General features: G+C 35.4%; 1 protein-coding gene across 11 annotated transcripts in view; it reads left to right on the top strand.

Annotated features, from left to right (window-relative positions):
- Nucleotides 1-21,951, top strand: part of BIRC6 (baculoviral IAP repeat containing 6) — a 152,841-nt gene that overhangs the window by 38,996 nt on the left and 91,894 nt on the right. For 5 of the 11 annotated variants that reach the window (XM_087823450.1, XM_016218957.2, XM_087823455.1 and 2 more), the window contains exons 11-22: nucleotides 2,754-2,903; nucleotides 5,542-5,767; nucleotides 7,250-7,410; nucleotides 8,408-8,539; nucleotides 9,021-9,152; nucleotides 11,287-11,465; nucleotides 12,884-13,017; nucleotides 14,055-14,216; nucleotides 14,303-14,434; nucleotides 15,089-15,186; nucleotides 16,850-16,997; nucleotides 17,800-17,933. In XM_087823450.1, the coding sequence (XP_087679576.1) occupies nucleotides 2,754-2,903; nucleotides 5,542-5,767; nucleotides 7,250-7,410; nucleotides 8,408-8,539; nucleotides 9,021-9,152; nucleotides 11,287-11,465; nucleotides 12,884-13,017; nucleotides 14,055-14,216; nucleotides 14,303-14,434; nucleotides 15,089-15,186; nucleotides 16,850-16,997; nucleotides 17,800-17,933 (1,788 nt within the window). The remainder of the gene's footprint in view (nucleotides 1-2,753; nucleotides 2,904-5,541; nucleotides 5,768-7,249; nucleotides 7,411-8,407; nucleotides 8,540-9,020; nucleotides 9,153-11,286; nucleotides 11,466-12,883; nucleotides 13,018-14,054; nucleotides 14,217-14,302; nucleotides 14,435-15,088; nucleotides 15,187-16,849; nucleotides 16,998-17,799; nucleotides 17,934-21,951) is intronic. The other 6 variants (XM_087823452.1, XM_087823454.1, XM_087823453.1 and 3 more) reach the window with 2 other exon arrangements.

Raw genomic sequence — 21,951 nt, forward strand, 5'->3', positions numbered from 1 at the left:
ATTTTCAGTTTAGGATGGATTTATTGGGAAGTAACTCCAATCATAAATTGAGGACCGTCATCATTCTTATTTTTGGAGTTATATTCTTAGTGGTTTAACTTACCACAATCTACTTCAGAATAATGGTGACTTAATTTTAGTGAAGCATGGAAACTTTTCTGTAATCTTTTTTCTTCCCTACCTTTGTGCTACTATTGTCTTATGTATTACATTTAGATAAGTTATAAATCCAACCAAAAAAAAGTTATTTTATAAAATCCTTGTCTTGTAAAAAAGGCAACAAATGAGAAAAAATATTTTGTTCTCAATTATTATTTCTGTTTTCTCTTGTGAATTTGGTACCGCTTTCTTTTATCTTGAAGGACTTTCTTCAGTATTTACTATAAGGCAGGTTTGCTAGCAAAAAATTCTCTCTTTATCTGGAAATATCTATTTCACTTTTTTTAATCCTCACCTGAGGATACTTTTTCCATTGCTTTTTCAGGGAGAGTAGGGGGGAGAGAGAGAGAGGGAGGGAGGGAGGGAGAGGAGAAACATCAATGTGAGAGAGACATATTGATTGCCTCCCTCACATGCCCCGGACCAGGGCCAGGGGTGAGCCTGCAACTGAGGTACATGCCCTTGGCCAGAATAGAATCTGGGACCCTTTGGTCCGTGGCTGACGCTCTAACCACTGAGCCAAACCAGCAAGGGGCTATTTCACCTTCTTTTTTGAAGAATAGTGCTGTGTATATGTAGATTTAGTGGTTGACTACTGCTTCTGTACATTTCATTCTATTTCCTCTGGCTTTCATTGTTTCTTTTTCTTTTCTTTTTTTTAAGTATCTTTATTGATTTCAGAGAGAGGAAGGGAGAGAAAGAGAGAAACATCCAATGATGAGAGAGTCATTGATTTGCTGCCTCCTGCATGCCCCCAACTGGGGATTGAGCCTTCAAACCCTGCATGTGCCCTGACCTGGAATTGAACCTCGATCTCCTGGATCCTAGGTGGATGCTCAACTGCTGAGCCACGCTGGCTGGGCCCTCCATTGTTTCTGATGTTAGCTGTTAATTTCCCTTGTAGTTTCCATGTCTGTGATGAGTTATTTTTAACTTGCTGCTTTGAAGATTTTTCTCATTGACTTGTTTTTCAGCAATTTGACTGTAATGTATGTGTATCTGTGGATCTTTTTGTGTTTATACTACTTGAGAGTAATTGAACTGTTTGGATTTTTCACGTGATTTTTTTCATCAAATCTTGGCAGTTTTTGCCCATTATTTTATCAGAAATTTTTTCTTTGCCCTTCTCTTTTTTTTTTTTGAATTTCCATTAGATGTATGCTGTTAGATTTGTTCTGTCCCATAAGTCAATGAAATGCTTTTCATTTAAAAAATATTTTCTTTTATTTAGATTGGTTAATTTCTCCTGGCCTATTTTTATTTCACTGATTCCTTCTACTGCCATTGAAAATGTGCTTTGAGCCCCTCAAGTGAACTTTTAATTTTAGTTATTTTACTTTTCAACTCCAGAATTTCCTTTTTATTCTTTTAGAATATTTCTTTTTTGTCCTTGAGATTATTTCATGAGTCATTTTCTCCATTTGTTCCCTTAATTCTCCTACCTGGTTTCTTATTTTATGAAAATATTTACAGTTACTTATTTGAAGTTTTTGTCTGCCAAATCTAATCTGGGACACTCAGATATTTCTCATTGATTTTGTTTTTTTAAAGCATGGATTATTCTTTCTTTGCATGTCTTATAGTTTTTAATTTAATACTGGAAATTTTAAATAACATTGTAGAAACTCTGGATTCTGATTTTCCCCACTTTGATGGTTGTTGTGCTTCGTTTGTTGCCCACCCTGGTTGAATGACAGTTTTGTCCAAGTTTATATATTCTTTTCAAGAAGAGACTTTATGGTCCTCCTTACTCTGTAATTCTGGAAGTGAATCTTCAAAACCCTTCTTAGAATATACTTTTATTCATTCATTTTTGTCTTAAATATTTGCTAAGTTCTTAGTTTTTTTCTTTGATAGAGATGTAAAAAGTAGAAATTCAATTTGATTTCATTTCATTGTGAAATTAAGAGTTTTTATAAAGTCTCTCCCCCACCCACCACCACACGCACACACACACACACACACACACTGATTTTGGAGGGAGAGGAAGGGAGATGGAGAGAGGGAGAAACATCAGTGTGAGAGAGCAACACCGATCAGTTGCCTCCTGTATGTGCCCTGACTGGGGGATCGGACCTACAACCTGGGTATGTGCCCTGACTGGGAATCGAAGTGTGTGACCCTTCAGTGCATGGGACAATGCTCCAACCAGCCTAGCCACAATGGCCAGGGCCTCTGTTTTGTTTTGTTTTGTTACTGCTGGGATTAAGATATCGGCCTATGGATCCCACTATAGCTAATGCATTAGTTTCCTCATCTGTAAAGTGGCCACAGTAATTGTCCCTATCTCAGGGTTTTTTTGTGAAGACTAAATGAATTAATTTAAGCATTAAAAGTAGTACCTTACACATAGGAAGTAAGTACTCGATGAATAACTAATTTCACACATTTGCGTATTTGCTGTTTTCTTAATTTCCAGTTTGTAATTCTTTGGCAGTTTAACTTCTAAATTCTTGGAGATATATCACTTTAGTAGCCTTCTTTATCTGACTATCAAGAGATATTAAAATAAATTTTCTTAACTAAATAAAGTACACTTGTATGTTTACCCATTTTCCATGTATCTGTATTGATGGAATTTTACTACACTGTAGGTGGTGAGCTTCATTTTCTCCAAATTGGAGGAACCTGTGATGATATTGATGAAGCTGATATACTAGTGGATGGATCTCTTTCTAAAGGAATAGAACCATCTTCAGAAGGTTCCAAACCTTTATCAAATCCTTCAAGTCCTGGCATTTCAGGTATGATATTAAATGTTTTATAAAAATGGGAATTCCTGTAATGTTGGGAGTTTTCTGAGTCTGTCTTACATATTTAAAACACTGTTTCAATTTTTATAGTCAACTCTTGGTTACTTTGCTGAGGACGTTCATTTCCTTATTGGCATTCTTTTACTAGGCTTGTTTTTGTGTATTATTATTTTTCCAGTAGTTGGAAAACGTTGCAAACATTAAAATAAGAAGTGGGTCTCAACCTGTGAGTAGGTTGACCAATATTGGTCAGTAATTGTCCCTATCTCAGGGTTTACCTAAGGTAAAAACATCATATTGGTTATTAAGGAGCTTTTGGTCTAGCAAGGGAGGAGAAAAAACATGGAAAAGAGAAGAGTCCATTAAGTAACTGTGTAAAGTTAGTGGAATGGCCAATATTACTGATATTACTACAGGAGTTGAAAAGCCAAAAAATACTCTCTCCCTGGAATAGCATATTCAGACCCTCATTGCCCCATTGCAAAACTTTAGATAATAGTGTATATTTAGTTTCATGCTCTCCCCACTGAGCTCTCTTTCCCCAACCTTTATGCATGCTGTTAGTCCTGTTGTACTTCCATAGAGCCGTTATGTTTTACTCTTAGCACTCGGCACATTTTATTCCCCGCATCTAGCATTTAAAAGTTTATAAATCTGTAGTGAAAAGTATGTTTAAACTTAATTATATTCTAAGTAGAAATAATACATAAAGTTGGTATTTGATCTTAATGGGCACTAATGTTTGGGCATTTGATCCTTCTCCTGTGCATCGTAGGCAAACTCTTAGTGATTGCTAATATAATACACGTTAACTTTAGTGATTATCATAATAATATATGATAGTCTTCACTACCTTATATACTAGGGTTCTCAGCCTCATCAGTACTATTGAAATTTTGGACTAGATCATTCTTTGCTGTGGGAGGAATGTCCTGTGCTACATTAGCAATATCTCTGGCTTCTGCCTACTAGATTCTAGTAGCACACGTAATTGCCCCCATCCATTTGGCTCTTGGGAGTATCTCAGGTTGAGATACACTGACTCATTTCTCTTGCTATAATTAGTCAATACTTGATTGTCTTGATTAAGTATACAACTTGGCTCAAAAGCTAACATACTGAATGTTTCATATTTTATAAGTTATTGGTATAATGAAGAATTTTCATAAAGTTCATAAAAATACTATTTGGTAGAAAAGCTATGAATTACAGATTATAAAGAAGGAAATACAGTCATGTGCCACATAACGATGTTTTGGTCAACGATGAACCACATATATGACAGTGGTCCTGTATGATTATAATGGAGCTGAAAAATATCTGTTGCCTAACGACTTCTTAGCTGTTGTAACATTACTGTTACAATGCATTACTCAGGTGTTTGTGATGATGCTGGTATAAACAAACCAACTGTGCTGCCAGTCATGTAGAGTGTAGCACATACAGTTATGTACAGTACATTATACTTCATAATGATAATAATTGATTCTGATACAGATTTGTGTATTTACTATTCTATATTTTTAATTATTATTTTAGCAAGTCCTCTTTCTACTTACAAAAATATTTGCCAGAAAACAGTATGCTCTGTATCACTGGCAGTTGCTTCCTACAATCTCATGTTTGCCATGTTTCCTGATTGCATTATTTTCTCTTGTGTTGTTTTGTACAGTAACATGCTGTACATACAGGCTTCTAGTGCAGGAGCAGTAGGCCATACCACATAGCCTAGGTGTGTAGTAGGCTATACTATCTAGGTATGTGTAAGTGCACTCTATGGTGTTTGCACAATGACAAAATACCTGTTGATGCATTTTCTCAGAATGTATCCTGTTGTTAAGCAGTGCATGACTAATGTAAAGGAAGGACATTGATATTATTAATATTTACAAACAATTTAATACAGTTTCAGTCAGATTTATAAAGCTGTAAGCTTTGAGAAAAAATGTGGTTTGAAGTACACTTATAATAATTTACGGAACTTGGTGTAAATTTTCTTTGTGAAAATATTTTCAACTTACCAGATTTTGTATTTTAGTCTTTCTTTAAGCTTTTGTTAATTGGAACAAGAATAACAGCCTTTCACCTTTGTCTAATGTTAGACATTTCACGAATGTGAATACATACATTTATTAAAAAAACTAATCATTCTGAGGCCAGTTGTTATTCTTAAATGCTGGTATGTATATATGATATTCTTAACTACCACAGAAGTGGAAAAACACTGTTTACAACGGCAGATGTTATGTGCTTGCTGATGGTTAGCATTTTGTTTTCATGAATAAGAAAATCTAAAAATTAATATTGATCTGATGTAAGTTTGACTTGCATTTTAGCACCATTACTTTTGTTCCTCTTACTAATTTAGGGCTAGTTAAAGCTCAGTCAGGACTCTCCTAACAGGTTGAGTTTGGGTTTCTCCAGTAATGAATACCCTTCCTATATTTAAAATATTCAAGGTGGATTTTTCTTATGTTTGTCATGTAGTGACCTGCTAGATATCTCAACCTATATTATTAATTTTCAGGGTATTTAGTAAGTGTTGCAGTTGAGTAGGCAAAAACATGAATTAAAACTACTTTTTTTTTTTTTTAAATCTATTTCAAATTCTACATTCACTGTTATTAAGGAGTTGATTTATTGGTGGACCAGCCATTCACCCTTGACATCTTGACATCTTTAGTGGAGCTAACCCGCTTTGAGACTTTGACTCCACGGTTTTCAGCTACTGTTCCTCCATGCTGGGTAGAAGTTCAGCAAGAACAGCAGCAAAGGAGGCATCCTCAACATTTGCATCAGCAACATCACGGAGATGCTGCTCAGCATACGAGAACTTGGAAGTTACAGACTGACAGGTAAAATATTCTTCCAAGGTATTTAATTGTAAATCCATATTGTATTATTTGTTAGAGGTAACATAGAATTCTTAGTATATTACTGTTTCTCTTAACTTTTTTAAATTAATAGCTTTTGTTTCTTTTATTCATCACTTTAATTTTGGAAATTGCTGTATTCTTAGTTGTAGAATAAAATAATGAGAGTAATCCACCATTGCTGTTAGTTTGGTCTCTCAATCCACAAATTTATTTGACAGTTTATGACTGATGGAGTTTACATTGTAGTGGGGATAGATAGACAGCAAATATATACTATGTCATATAATCATAAAAGCTATTGAAATATGTTAAAACAGTATGGTTATAGTTTTTAGGTGTGTACATATATATGAGAATGAGATAGAGCAAATGCATATAATATTTTTAATATGAGGCCAAAGAAAGGCCTCCATAAAGACATTAATTTGGAGGCAATAGCAATGCAAAGATCCTGAGGAGTATGTTTTATGAATTTTAGGAAGAGCAAGAAGACCGTTTTGTCAGAGTTCAGGAGCGTGGGGGGAGTGGTAGGAGGCAAGGTCTAGAAAGGCAGCTGGTAATCAGTTCATGAATGTGTTTATAGGCCATAGTGAGAATTTTATGCTGAGTGAGGTGGGAAGATGTTAGAGGGTTTTGAGTTACAGGGGTGATGTGATATAATTTACATACTCAAAGGATATAGTAAGACTGCTGTGTTGACTATAGATCTAGTCAACAGAGACTAGTTTGGAAGCTATTGTGGCAATCAGTGTGAAGTGGTGATGGTAGCTTGCTGATAGTTGATGGCGGTAGGGAAAAGAGTGATCAGCGTCTGGACATGGGCATAATTTGGAGGTAGAAGGAACAGTATATGCTGATATAATGACCGTCTGGTGTGAGAGAAGAGTCAGGAATGACTTTAAGGTTTTGAGTTGAGCTAGATGAAAAGTGGAATTTTGTTTACTGAGATTGGAATGGATAATCGTGAAGTTGGGATTTATGATAAATGTGAGCTGTGTGGTAGACATTTGGATATGAACCTGGAACTTAGTGTAGGAGTATGATTTGGAGATTTTTGTTTTTGTTTTTCAGCACATATGTATATGGAATTTAAATCAGAATGCACATGTATAAGAAGTTCTTGTTTTAAAATGCAGATTCCTGGGACCCTACTCATAGATTTAGGGTCGGGCCCTGGAATCTGCAGATAATTCTGATGCATAATAGTCCACACTTTAAGGAACAAGGGGTTATTATAATGTACAGTTTCTAAGGCGTGTGGATTCCTAAAGTAAGGTAATTCATGGCCCTAAGTTTACCCTGTGTTGGGAGCTGCTTGTCTCCTCTCCTGATATCATTGAGAAGCATTAAGTTTTGTTGGAGGCTAAAAATCAGAGTGTAAAATTGTGATAGTAATGGTAATATGGTTATGGCTGGAGAAAGAGTTTTGCTGTATTTAGCATGTTCTTCCTTATTTGACAGCAACAGCTGGGATGAGCATGTATTTGAATTGGTTCTTCCTAAGGCTTGTATGGTTGGACATGTGGACTTCAAATTTGTTTTGAACTCAAACATCACCAATATTCCACAGATACAAGTGACACTGCTGAAAAATAAAGCTCCGGGCTTAGGGAAAGTCAATGGTAAGAATGAATCAAAATATATATTTGAAGATTTTATCTTGTTGGTTTCTTTAAAAAACTAATTTTCAATTGATTGTCTAGATTTACTGGTCCCTCCCACTCTCTCATTCCCCTCCCCAATATTTTCCTGCTCTACTTTTGGTGATTTTATTTACAAAAGTTAATCCCCGGAACATTTTAGACTTCAGTAGCTCACTATTGTTCAGAATTGCATAAACTGAAGTAATTTACTTATGGTTTTTTGGGAAATGGAATTAGTTTCCTTTGTGAATTTGTTTCACTTTTAGCATTACTAAACTTAATACATCACTATTCTTGAGACTCGTTTGGGAAAAGAACTTTGTTGTGGAGTCACATATTCTTTTAAGGTGATTAGTGAAACCCACCCTTTCATGTCATCCGGAAATACACCCATCTTTATCTTTCCTGCACATTCAGAATTTGATGTTTTGAATTATTAAAATAGATTGTACACATTTAACATTGGGAACTAGATGTTACTTCTCAGGGTCTTAATTAATAGGTTAATTTTAAAGGCAGGCAGTAATTTTAGAGTAAAATGGCTACTTTACCCAGGGGGTTAAAAACATTGAAACTTGAAAAATTTCCCATTTCAGAAATACATATGTGTGTTTGTGCATGTATGTGTGAATTTTTGTGTATGTGTTAGAAACATGATAGATTCTCATTTGATTGGGTTTAGACATTGCTGTTTTTAAAATGCTGCAGGTGCTTGTACTCTGCAGCCCAGGGTAAGAACTTTTAGTTCAGTTGCCAGCAAATTATTTCTTCAGGTGAATATTTTACTACCATTAAAAAAGAGATGAGTGTATGCAACAATTAATTGAATCTAATTTTTCTCCCTCCTGACAACCATTTTGTAGCATCTGTGATGAAAATCACAGCAGTTCCCAGTATAACAATAATTTTAGGATTTTAGGCATGTAACTCATCGGTATTAAGTAAAATTAAGTCTGCTAATATTTTTATCCTCTAGAAACAGCAGTAGATAGGCAGATCACCTTTCCTTTGTCTCCAGCTCTTAACATTGAAGTGGAACAAAATGGGAGACCGTCCCTGGTTGATTTGAATGAAGAAATGCAGCACATGGATGTAGAGGAATCACAGTGTGAGTTAAATTATAGAGCTGTTGTCCATGACAGTAAAAGGAGTAGTGATCCAAGTGCATCATGTTGGGCAAAGATTTTCTTATGGCTTGCAAAAACTTGGTTTTTGAGTACATGATTAAAAAATAACCTATGATTCTGCTTTGGCCAAATGCTTTAACTTTCAGCTCATCTTTGTGAACACAGCTGCGCTGTTACTTGCATTCCTGTTTTTTAATACCTTGGGATTTCAAATTATGTCATGGCTTTATTATTTTTGAAAATCAAGGTGAATGTAAATAAAATGGGAATGGAAAACACCATAATATATCAGATAATTGATTATAGCTCCTTAGCATGATAGTGAATTCTTACTTGAACACATTCTAAGTGTGGTATTTTGTGTGGTGGTATTAAATGTAAATGGGATGGGTATTTTCTTATTAAATATTGCATTTTAAGTTATCAACTAATTTAAAAGAAAATGTATATTTTTCTTTTTAGGTCTTAGATTATGTCCATTTTTAGAAGATCATAAGGAAGACATTCTGTGTGGGCCAGTATGGCTTGCTAGTGGCCTTGATCTATCAGGGCATGCTGGGATGTTGACATTAACAAGCCCCAAACTTGTTAAAGGTAAAGTAAACATATTTTACCAAAGCAGAATAAATAATGCCACAATTGTAAAAATAGACAAAAAAAGAAAACATCTGATTTTAAAAAAGTAAGATATTGTTTTGTTTGGGATTTTCATTAGCAATTCCACCAGTTTCCTTGTAGCTGAGATCATTTCCTCTCATAAACAACTATTTATTTATTTATTTATAAAAATATATCTTTATTGATTTCAGAGAGAGGAAAGAAGAGGGGGAGAGAGAGATAGAAACATCAATGATGAGAGAGTCATTGATTGAGCCCACAGCCGGGCATGTGCCCTGACCGGGAATCGAACCCCAATTGCCTGGATCCCAGATCGATGCTCAACTGCTGAGCCACGCCCAGCTGGGCAACAACTATTTTTATGTGAAATTCTCTGATCCTACTTTGTCATGGAGGTTTTAGTGCTTTTTTTTGAAAAAGCACAAAGAAAGTGAACACAGGGTGACTTTAGTGTGACATAACGAAGCTCTTGAAAGTTACCAGATACCATGCTCTGGTATGTTTGCCTTTCCCATCAATTTAGAGAGTTCTGTGTCTTTGGCATGTTTATTGTATATTGTTATATTCTCTTAAGAGGGTTTTTATAGAAGAGTTTTGATAGTATCAGATGTAACAATTTGAGTGTCTCAAATAAACATAAATGATAATTAATGTATATTTTAAAATAATTGGCAGTTATATAGATAATAGATATTGCAGTACAGGACTCTTATTTCAGCTTCTATATCCCAGGGGTGAAAAAAAAAGCAACAAACAAAATACCTTGCTCTATTATTAAAGTAAATTTGGAGGTTGTGTGAGGGGTGGAGGTCCTTCCCAAACCAAGAAAATATCTGACCATCTAGATAACTATTAATTTAAATACATTCCCTTCATAATGTTTGTTCATATTCACACATTTACCTTTAGTTGCAGATATAATATACACACACACACACACACACACACACACATTTTAATATGGTCTCTTGATGACATCTCATTAAGTTTATGAGAGCTTATGATGTGTTAGGCTACATACTGGGATACAGTAGTGAGCAAAACTAAAAAAATCTTATCTTTCATATTGCTTAGAATATAAGTTTTGTTGAATGAGTATAAAACTTAAATTTTTATATGAAAATAACAATGTTGGCTTTGATAAAGTGGAGGATACAATTACACAACATATTTCAAAAGGCTATAATTTTAAAGTGTTAATTTTCCTAGAATTTACTAAGTGATTATTTTTCTCATCAAATCCCCCTCCCCCAAATCTTTGGGGAAAATGATTGCTAAGTTTTAATGCAACAATAAAAGGATGACATGGGTGAAATAAATTTGGAAAAAGAAGATTGAGAGGGTGAGTGATGTCAGAGAATAATACAGCGATAAGAAGAGGGTGACAGTGTAGTGCTAGCACAGTAGGCACGCAGATCAGTGGAAAACAACAAAGGTAGCTTTCATAATCACAGGAAGGTTTAATATCTGTTGGTGCAGCAATAGGCTGATGGTTTGCTGGTGAGTGTATTAATTTGATCCATGCACAGTAATGTGTTTAAGTTACCTTTGGGGTAGGTACTATTATTTTCATTTTACATTGGAAGGAACTGAACCACAGAGAGGTTAATTTGTCACATGCCTTATAAATGGCAGAATCATTATTCAAACCCAGCTAGTGACTCCAAAACCTATTTTTTTCTAGCTGTTAATACTCTAATGCTTGTTTGTACGTGTGTGCATGGGTGCATAAAAAGGATTGGGTTGATACACACATGGGTAGTGCCTTGATGACAGTTTTTTCTTTGTGTTTTACTGTAGTTCATAAAAATTTATGTTACTAAAATCAATAACTTTTTTGGGGAAAATATGCCAAATGTTTATAACAATTAGTCAGAAATTTCTGTCTTATGCTATTCATGTAACTCCTGTGCTTTTTGTTCTTTTGCTTCCAACATCTTGAAGGTATTCAACTATATTATGTTCATATAGCAGTATAATTTGTAAAACTTCTGAATAGTGGGGTGCTTTTTTTTTGAGTTAATTTTTTAACTTGCTTTATGAAGGAACGAAAAACAGTTTGCTCTTTTGGTGATTCAGTGATTTATCCCATTCTATGCTGCTTCTCTAGGTATGGCAGGAGGAAAATATCGTTCGTTTTTAATCCATGTCAAGGCAGTGAATGAACGAGGAGCAGATGAGATCTGTAATGGCGGTATGCGTCCTGTAGTAAGACTTCCATCCCTAAAACACCAGAGTAACAAGGGTTATTCACTTGCTTCACTCTTGGCAAAAGTTGCAGCAGGCAAGGTATGAAACAATGTTATTTTGAACTTTAACAATTCTGTTTTAAACATTGTAGATGAGATTTGACACAGTATTGGAAGTAGTATAACCTTTGTTTTTTTTCAGTAGACAGTTTGGTTTGTTTGTATTTTTTTCTTTACAGTGACTTCAAAAATATTATAAAGAAAATATTTTGAATGAACTGTAAGCAAACTATGTAACTTGTATAAGGTATACTTAGTGGGGAGTGATTCTTAGGCGGTACTTCCCTTTACAATTATTTTAGGTCATAATACTTATTTCCTTAGGTGTGAGAGTTTGATTCTATGCTTGTTACTGGTAACTCACCACTTTTTTTTAAAAAAATATATCTTTATTGATTTCAGAGAGAGGAAAGGAGAGGGAGAGAGAGAGATAGAAACATGAACGATGAGAGAGGCGTTGATCGAGCCCACACCCGGGCATGTGCACTGACCGGGAATCGAACCTCGATCGCCTGGATCCTAGGTCGATGCTCAACCGCTGAGCCACGCCTGGCCAGGCGACCACTTTTTTTTTTAATTTGGTAAACATTTGGGAGTATGCAGGAAGAGAAGTTGGGAAGTGATTTTAGAGATAAATTGTAATTTTCATGGTTGATTTTCTGCAACTAGCTGTGTACCATGCAGTCTCTTCATAGTTGTCTGATCTTGGATTTTCTCGAGGTCTAGAGATTTTGTTTCTCTATTATCATTATTCATAAGCAACAGTAGCAATATCAGTAAAACCAATCATCTTTTATAGATCTTCTAATTTTTTCAAGGACTTCTGTGTACTTTATCTGATCTAATCCTCAAAATAAAAGAGATAGGCAGAGCAGTTGCTACTATTATCTCCATTTTCCATATCGAGAGTCAGTGAAACTCCCTGGCCGGGTGGCTCAGTTGGTTGGAGCATCTTCCGGTGCATCAAAAAAGGTTGCAGTTTCAATTTCTGGTCAAGGCACATACCTAAGTTGCATGTTTGATCCCCAGTCAGGTTGTGTGTGGGAGGAAACTGATTGATGTTTCTCTCTTTCTCCCCCTTCCTCTCTAAAATCAATTGAACAAAACATATCCTCCAGTGAGGATTAAAAAAATTTTTTTGGAAAGTGAGTAAACATTAGAGATTAGGGAGCTGGCATATCTCATATCTAAGTGATGTAGCTGGGACTTGGATTCAGGATGCTCGCTTTGTAATCTTTAATCATTGGGTTAACTTTAATAACTGTGTCTTTTTTTTCTTCTGTTATAATTCTGGGGGAAATTAGTTATTTACTGCATATAAGGTAAAAGCTATCATTTTAATTTGAGATGTATGTTTTGATAGTTGTGATTCAGTTATTGCTCTTTATTTGAAAACTTTAATAGTAAAGACTTTTTAGTATCATTTGTTCATTCAATTATTTATATTTGTGTATTTAGGAAAAATCATCTAATGTTAAGAATGAAAATGCAGGTGGCACCCGTAAAGCTGAAAACCTCCGGGGTTGTGACTTACTTCAAGAAGTCTCAGTCACAATTCGAAGATTTAAGAAAACTTCAATTTCTAAGGAGAGGTAACTTCATTTCCTTTTCCTATTATTCTTTTTTTATTATTATTAAATATATCTTTATTGATTTCAGAGAGAGGAAAGGAGAGCGGGGGAGAGAGAGAGAGAGAGAGAGAGACATCAATGATGAGAGAGTCACCGATTGACCACCCCCTGCATGCCCCTGACCGGGGACTGAGCCTGCAACCCGGGCATGTGCCCCGACCGGAATCAAACCCCGATCGCCCGGATCCCAGGTCGACACTCAACGGCTGAGGCATGCCCGGCCGGGCGCTATTATTCTTATAGTAATAAAAGTACATACAAAGGAATAATTGCAGTAAAATACTAACACACAGTCAGAATATAATACATTATTATAAACTTCATTTTTTTGTAAAACTTTCCACAAGCCAAGTATTGCTTACATTACTATGTTAAACCTTTTAATACCATAAAATTAAGTTCAGAGACTGACATTTCATTGTAATATTTAATTTTCCAAAGTTTTTTTAAAAGAATTGTGATATTACCCTAGCCGGTTTGGCTCAATGGCTAGTGCGTCCGCCTGTGGACTGAAGGGTCCTGGGTTCTGTTCTGGCCCATGGCACCTTGGGCTTGATCCCTGGCCCCGGTTGGGGTACCTGCTGGAGGCAACCAGTTGATGTTTCTTCCCCCCCCCCCTTGAAAAGTAATGGAAAAACACCCTCAGGTGAGGATTAAAAAATAAATAAAAAATTGTAATAGTCCTGATTTTTCCCTGGTTGGTGTGGCTCAGTTGTTTGAGCATTGTCCTGAGCACCAGAATGTTGCCACTTTGATTCCTGGTCAGGGCACATGCCTGGGTTGCAGGCTTGATCCCCAGTAGTGGGTGTGCAGGGGGCAGCTGATGGATGTTTCTCTCTCTCATCAATGTTTCTCTTTCTTTCCCTCTCCTTCCCTCTCATATATATAAAAAATTGTAGTATTTGTGTTTTAAAATGAAACATGTAACCAACTAGGTTGTGATAGCTTTAATCTGTTTCATTTTGGTTGTTAATGTATTTATATCTTCTTTTTTGTAGAGTGCAACGATGTGCCATGTTACAGTTTTCAGAATTTCATGAGAAGCTTCTTAACACCCTTTGCAGAAAAGCAGATGATGGCCAAATCACAGAACATGCCCAGAGCCTCGTGTTGGATACTCTTTGTTGGTTAGCAGGAGTACATTCAAATGGACCTGGAAGGTTAATAATTAAGATATTACTTATCACTGATGATTGCCCTTTGGATGTTATAATTGGAAGTTCAAATGTTTCCTATTGTTTTTCAGCTCAAAGGAGGGAAATGAGAGCCTGCTTTCAAAAACACGAAAACGTCTCTCAGATATCATACGTGTTTGTTTCTTTGAGGCAGGACGAAGTATAGCCCATAAGTGTGCCCGGTTTCTAGCCTTGTGCATTAGGTTGGTGTTCTTTTAATTTGAAAGTATACTTTGCAAGTGCATCTGCAGTTTGGCAGGTGACACCTTGTCTCTGGTGTATGTGATCCTTGTTGAATATATGTAACTTAAGAGAATTTGCAAAAGCTGACGAGGGTTATTGAGATTCTAAGAAAGAATTTAGGGTTTTTAGGGGGAAATATTATGTTAAATAAATCTATCAATAAGTAGACTTCTCTGCCTATTAGTAGCAGTTTGGGGAGTTTGGTAAGGGAACTTTTCCTTCACCTTCACTCCTATTCTCTCTGGTTGTCTTTGGATCCGTCACCTGAGGCTTTGTTCCCTGTTCTATGACAGTCTTATTTGTGATATTGACAAGATCATTTTCTCTAGATCTTGAGACTCAACCTATCTAGGAAGTGTTTAAAAGCTAACAGTCAATATTGACCATACCTGCTTGTCAGCACCTTTTGGTAAAGAGAATGAAAGAAGTTACAAAGACCCTTAGTATTAGTCCCTACTATCCTTTTGCATGTCTGTGGGCCTTTAAGGCAGATTTTTCTTGTGATCAGTATGAATACATTTTGAAGATTTTAAAAAGAACTGCAATGTGTTTTGGTTGAATTTGGACCTTGAATATCAATGTACTTAAATTTTTTCTTTTAAAAAATTTTTCAGTAATGGCAAATGTGACCCATGTCAACCAGGATTTGGATCTGTTCTGTTGAAGGCTTTACTTGATAATATGTCATTTTTACCTGCAGCTGCAACTGGTGGTATGTGAAATTAATTTAATCACTAGTAACTGTTGTCATAGGAAATATTTCACAATGTACTTAGGATTATTTAGTAACTTTTTTTCTCTGTTATTCCCCCCTTTTTCTGTAGCTTATCTTTTTTAAGTGGTTGTTATATTCTGATTAGGTGGGCAGGTACTTTCTGTTTAGTAATATTGCTCGGAAAATGTGGGAGAGATAAGTACAAATACCAAGTTATCTTAATTTATACATTTTCTGTATTTCATGAAAATCATTGAGTTGTTTGGTTGTTTACTGACTATAGATTAGATATCACAAACTAAAATGCCAGTAAATGATCAGAAATTTGTGTGATTGGTAGAGGCTATAGTCAATTGAAAGTCTCTAAAAGGGGCCAGTGGTTTTTTTCTGCACCTGAAGAGTGTGGAAATATCATTCAAGAATGAATGTAATTATCAAGTAGCAACTGAGAAAGCAATCCCCCAAAGTAGCATATGCATAAGGTAATGAAGATTTAAAAAAATGTTTTTACTGTCTTTTGCTGTTTTATGTTGTTACTGTGGAGGGATACTGATTAGCCCTTTTAAGCCTAATGCTGCCTTTTTGTAGACATTTCTGGCTATCTTTTCTTTTGTAAATAACCAACCCATTCAACATGTTATCTCAGTGAGATAAATATTTCACAAGGATTTGATCTTTGTGGTATACCAGAAAAAAAGTTTTCTCAAAATTATTTGGTAAATGGGTATTTTACCACTATCTTAATTTAGATAAATAATCTGTTTATATTTACCTTGAACTTATAGTGGATAAAACTCTTAACTCTGTGTTATAAAGAGTAGGATATTTTGGACTTGGTTGATCACTTTAATTGTCTTCTGTATTTGAAATAGTTTGTTGACAGTAGTCTTAGAAGTAGGATGCTTATATTTTGGTGTGTACTTACTTAGATATCTCACTTTTTATTAAAGAGTCTGAAAATACATCACCACGATCACCTTTTTAAAAAAATATATCTTTATTGATTTCAGAGAGAGGAAGGGAGAGGGAGAGAGATAGAAACATCAGTGATGAGAGAGTCATTGATTGGCTGCCTTCTTCATGCCCCTGACTGGGGACCGCTCCCATAACTGGGGCATGTGCCCTGACCAGGAATCGAACTTCGATCTCTTGGATCCTAGGTTGATGCTCAACTGCTGAGCCACACCCAGCTGGGCACCACGATCATCTTTTAAACCATGTTGGTCTGCATATAACTGGCAGTATAGAATAACTATACTTCATTCACTTGCTAAGGTGTGTTATTTGTAGCTCAATGATGCCATCCATTGTTTTTGAAAATTTTAGTACTATAGAGAAACACTATTTCAAGGATGGATGGTTTGAAGGCCCTGACATCTTTACACATTTCCAATTATTCTAAAATGTCCCTCACAGTCATCTCATGTTATTCAAAACCTGAATGACTAGTTAACCTGATACACTCCTCAAAAAATATGTTTGAAATTCTTTGTCACTATCCTCTTAGAGTCATCCAACGCAGTTGGTCCTTCTTTGTAAGTTGCAAGTTGTAGAAAGTCTTTCTAGGAAAAGGGGACACACTGATAAATATGTAATCTGAAGTTTTCTTTGTTAGAGAAAAACGAGGAAAAGAAATACTGATTTTTGTTGTTGTTTTCAGGTTCTGTCTATTGGTATTTTGTCTTACTGAATTATGTCAAAGATGAAGATTTGGCTGGGTGCAGTACAGCTTGTGCATCTTTGCTTACTGCTGTGTCCAGACAGTTACAGGACAGGCTAACACCAATGGAAGCTTTACTTCAGACAAGGTATTTTAATATATGTAATGACTAATACTGGGCCTTTCTGGACATAGGACCACCTTTGCACAGTACTGTCATATATATACATTTGCTATTTTTCTTACAAAAATATATTTAACTTATACCTAACCTTTTTCCAAATGATATTAGCCTAAGGTTTTCTTTTCCCCTGTTTTTTCCTGAAATGATTCTCTTTAACAATTTTGGGAGTCCTGACGATTGTTTTTCACAAGGCTAATGATACTAAAATACTTAAAAGTTCTGTTTCTTGCTAATAGAAGAAAGACTTAAGGTAATTTGTTTCTCTGTTGTTAAAACTTTGTAGGTGGAATTATGTAAGTCACTTACAGCCCTTAACTAATATTCTTTGCTGGTTTATTATCTAAAACTTAAACGTAATGAAATAAGAAATAGAGTTACACAGTGGCTTTGTAATGTTTTTAAATTGGAAATCTTGATTTTGATGAAATTTTACTAAAAGCCTTTGTACTTTCTGCTGAGCAATGTAGTGATTGAGGTGAGGGAGTGCTGCCTCATCTCTCTTCCATGCTTCAATCTACAGAAGAAGATTCAGTCTGGGTTCATTAGCTGCCAGTGTATTGGAATAACGTTTGTTGAGTCTCTCTGGAACATGTCTTTTGGAGTATAGGTTTACAGGGAACACAGCTGAGAGTCACTGAATTTAATGGGTTAAATCTGGTTATCATTTTTTTTGCTGTGTCAAACTTCTTTTAAAACGAAGTAAATAGATAATTTCTTAATTATATGGCTGACAGGAAAATTTTTAGGATATTATTTTGTTTTTCAGATACGGATTATATAGCTCGCCATTTGATCCAGTCCTCTTTGATTTAGAGATGAGTGGCTCTTCTTGTAAAAATGTATACAACAGCAACATTGGTGTTCAGTCAGATGAAATTGATTTGTCGGATGTCCTTTCAGGTAGTAACTTCTTTTATTAAAGGAATTTCTGAATTTTAAATCTTGGATTTAAGCTACTGTTGACTTCATAGATTATAGTTATTACATTTTATCTTTAAAAACTAGAACTTAGAACTTGACATGTGTGAATCATTAAACTATTTGTCTTTATTACCTAATCCCCTGCCCCCTAATAATAAGGTTCTTTTTGAAAGAGCTGAGCATGAACCCATGAAACAGCTGTGAATTAGTTTTTTATATTTCATTGCATGTCAGTGTGACTTTAATGCTCATAAGAGACTATTTAAAATTTGATTATTTGTCATAGTCTTTTCACTTTTATTTGGTGTGCTTTTGCTGTCTTTAAAAATCAAAGAACATATTTCATATTTCAAAAAGTAAAATTATACTCATTGTAATAAGCAAACATACAGAAAGAAAAATAATTTTCTGCACCTAATATTATACTTTCCTGAGGAAAACTTTGTACACAGTGTTACATGTATTCTCGTATACATTTTTGAAGAATATGCTTTTAGAGTTGAATGGACTATAACATTCTTTGTATAATCTTCTCAAGTGATAGAATTTGGTGTTTATCTTGTTTTGCTAGGTAAAGCAATGGCCATTTTATTTTTTATTTTCTTTTGTCTTTCGGAACTTAACTGAAAGTGTTGCTAGTAAACCAAAATGTACGAAAATTTATTTGTAAACATAGTGTAAGATAATTAGTACCTTAAAATGAGTAAATTTTGGGAATTAGTCTCAATTTTATTTTAACATGAATTGTGGAAAAAAGCAAAAGCAAAATCAAATATAGAAATATAAGTAAAATATAAAATTTCTTAACTCCAACCTCTCTACCCTTTTAGGTTACTAGTGTTAACAGGATGTTTGGCTGTTTAGACTTGTTTGCTGTACATGCTTTAATGAAAATGATCACATTACAATTATTGGCCTGTTACTTGCTTTTTAAAGACTTACGCTGCCTTGGGTATATGCCTCTTTTTGATGATTTAGGCTCTACTTCATGGCAATCTGGCTTTTCCAAAGTAACACATTAATTTATGAGTGGAACTCAGAGGAGAGGTTAGAACTAGATATATAGATGACTTCTGTATACCTTAGGATAGAATGAGAGATCTGTTACAGAGAGAGTGTAAGGAAAAGACCATAAAGCTTTAGCAAAGCCAAAGGAGTTAAATATGCAAGAGTAGCCACACTCAGTATAGAAGACCCTGAAGAAGTGACTTAGAAATCATAATATGTTGCCCTAGCTGGTGTGGCTCAGGGCTTAGAGCATCAGCTTGTGTACTGAAGGGTCCCGGGTTTGATTCTGGCCAAGGGCATGTACCTCGGTTGCAGGCTTGATCCTCGGCCCTGGTCGGGGCTCATGCAGGAGGCAACGATCACTGTGTCTCACATCGATTTCTCCCCTCTCCCTCCCCCCCCTCCCGCTCTCTGATAAACAATGGAAAAAATATATTCAGGTGAGGATTAAAAAAAGAAATCATAGTATGTCTCCATATGAATGTCTCATCGTTTTCTCCTTACCATAGCTCTTCTGCAGTGTTCCTTTTCTCAGCTAATTGCATCAGTGGTGCAAAACCAGTCTGAACGTCATCCTTGATACCTCTGTCCTTCTCATCCTTCACATGGAGGCTATTGCCACAGCCTGTCTGTTTCTCCACTAATGTATAACTCAAGTCTGCCTACTCTCTTACCTCCCATGATCACATGATGACAGGTCAGGCCACAACAGTTATCTTGAACCTGGACTACACAGTAATAGTTTTATTTTCTTCTTTTGAATTCTCACCCGAGGATATTTTTTCCATTGCTTTTCAGAGAGAGTGGAAGGAGGAGAGAGGGAGGGAGGGAGAAAGAGAGAGACATCAATGTGAGAGAGACACATTGATTGGTTGCCTCCTGCAAGTGCCCCGACCGGGGCTGGAGATGGATCCTGCAACTGAGGTATATGCCCTTGGCTGGAATCGAACCTGGACCCTTTAGTCTGAGGGTTGACACTCTAACCACTGAGCCACACTGGCTAGGACAGTAATGCTTTTCTATTGGTCTTTCTGCGTCTTTTCTTGCCTCACTTCAGCACATTCTCCATATTGCAATGAGTATGATAATTTTTGGATGCATACCTGATTACTTTACCTCTCCGTAAAATACTTTTCATGTCTTCTCATTACTGTGTAGTACAAAGTCTGTAATATAGTTTGTAAAGTCTTGTGTGATCTGGCTCTCTTTCCCTTGCCTTGTGATTCATTAACCCCCTCAAGGTTCCTGAGATCCTTTCATGGAGTCCATGGGTCAACTGTTTTCATAGTAGAATGATATTATTGCTTCATGGAGTCCATGGGTCAACTGTTTTCATGATAGAATGATGTTACTGCTTTTTTAACTGCACTGACATTTGTACCATTTGTGCAAAAGCATGATGTTCTTCACTAGGTACTTGCAATAAAAAAAAATGCCAGTTTCGCATTCACTTACAAATGTCCTTAATGAAGTAGTAAAAATTGTTAAATTAAGTTTTGAACTCACGAGTACTCATCTTTTAAATATTCCATGCTGAGATGGGAAATATGCATGAAACAGGCACTTTTGCTGCATACTGAAGAACCATGCTGTTTTGGGGAAACACATTGTGTGGTTGAGTTACAAGCTGAACTAACTGTTTATTTCATGGAAACCCATTTTTATTTGTAAAATATGTTTATTCAAACTTGGTTATCTGGAAGTGTTTTTCCACAGATTCATAGAAAGAGCCTATCTGTATCCATCCAATTGATAGTATTTGTTGCCAGTGTTAAAAGTAGAGCTTTTAAGCAAAAATTAGAATTTTGGAAAATGTGTCCTTCACGAAGTGAGCTTGACAGCTTCCTAGTACATGCAGCCTTTTTTTCTGATGGGTTATGATGATATTAATATCATTTTCTGATATTATATAATGAAATGTATTAACATTTGGAAGATCTGTATATTGTGGTGAACCAATATTTTCCAAATAAATGGGTAAAAGATTCTTTAAAAGTATAAGATAGACCAATTAGTCTTGGTGCGATAGAGTTTGAGAAGTTCACTGATCAGATATCAGAATAACTGGACAACTTATCTTTAAAAAACTGTCAGTTGTCAAGTTTTTGAATATGTAAGTCTGTTAAAATCTTGCTTCCTTTTTCAACTACATATTTGTGTTGGGTTGAATTTCCTTCATATACTTCTAAAAAAACAGCATATTACGACACATTGAATGCGGGAGGTAGGAAAATGCAGCTACCCTCTATTAAGCCAGATTTTAAGGAGATTTGTAAAATGTAAAACATGCTGTTTTTCCCATTAAGTCTTTTTGTTTTAGAAGACAGTTACTTTTCATCAAAGTATGCCAATTTTGTATCTAATGAGTTTATCACTATTAAATAAATATGTAAAATTTCTCATTTTAAAATTTCTGCTGATAAGTATCAGTATATATACAACCAACATAAAAGAAAGCTCGTTGGAGTTCTCAATTATTTTAAAGCTAGGAAGAATGGTGTTAGGATTGAAAAATACTCCTTTAGCTTCTTTCAGTTCAGTTCCTGTAATATGCCTTGTTCCTTCCTAGTGGAGAGAGTTCATTCAAGTAATTTTGTCTGCCTGGATTCCCCTGCCTCAATGGAATAAATACATAAAAATCTTTTTATTTTTTTCCCCTTTAATCTCATTACCTCATCATGGAAATATTTTATTACCCTTTGACTTAGACTGATTTCCCTTTATTAGTCCTTTGAACTTCCCTTAAATAAAACATAGCACTTAAAAAAAAGTTCAGTTGTACAATTAGTTGTTTTATGCCTAGTAACGTCTGACACAGAAAATGTATTTCATGAGAACTGGGGCCTGTCCTTTAACTCTGATATTAAATGCTCAATAATTTAAAAAAAACCAACGTATCAGGCCCTATGCTGAGCACTGATGGAAGGTTGGAAAACAAGGTGATGGCAGTTTAGTTTTGCTTTTAATTTAGTCCTTCAATTGTTGATAA

This window comes from Miniopterus natalensis, chromosome 13 (assembly GCF_054644295.1).
Source record: "Miniopterus natalensis isolate mMinNat1 chromosome 13, mMinNat1.hap1, whole genome shotgun sequence".
NCBI classification, from domain to species: domain Eukaryota; kingdom Metazoa; phylum Chordata; class Mammalia; order Chiroptera; family Miniopteridae; genus Miniopterus; species Miniopterus natalensis.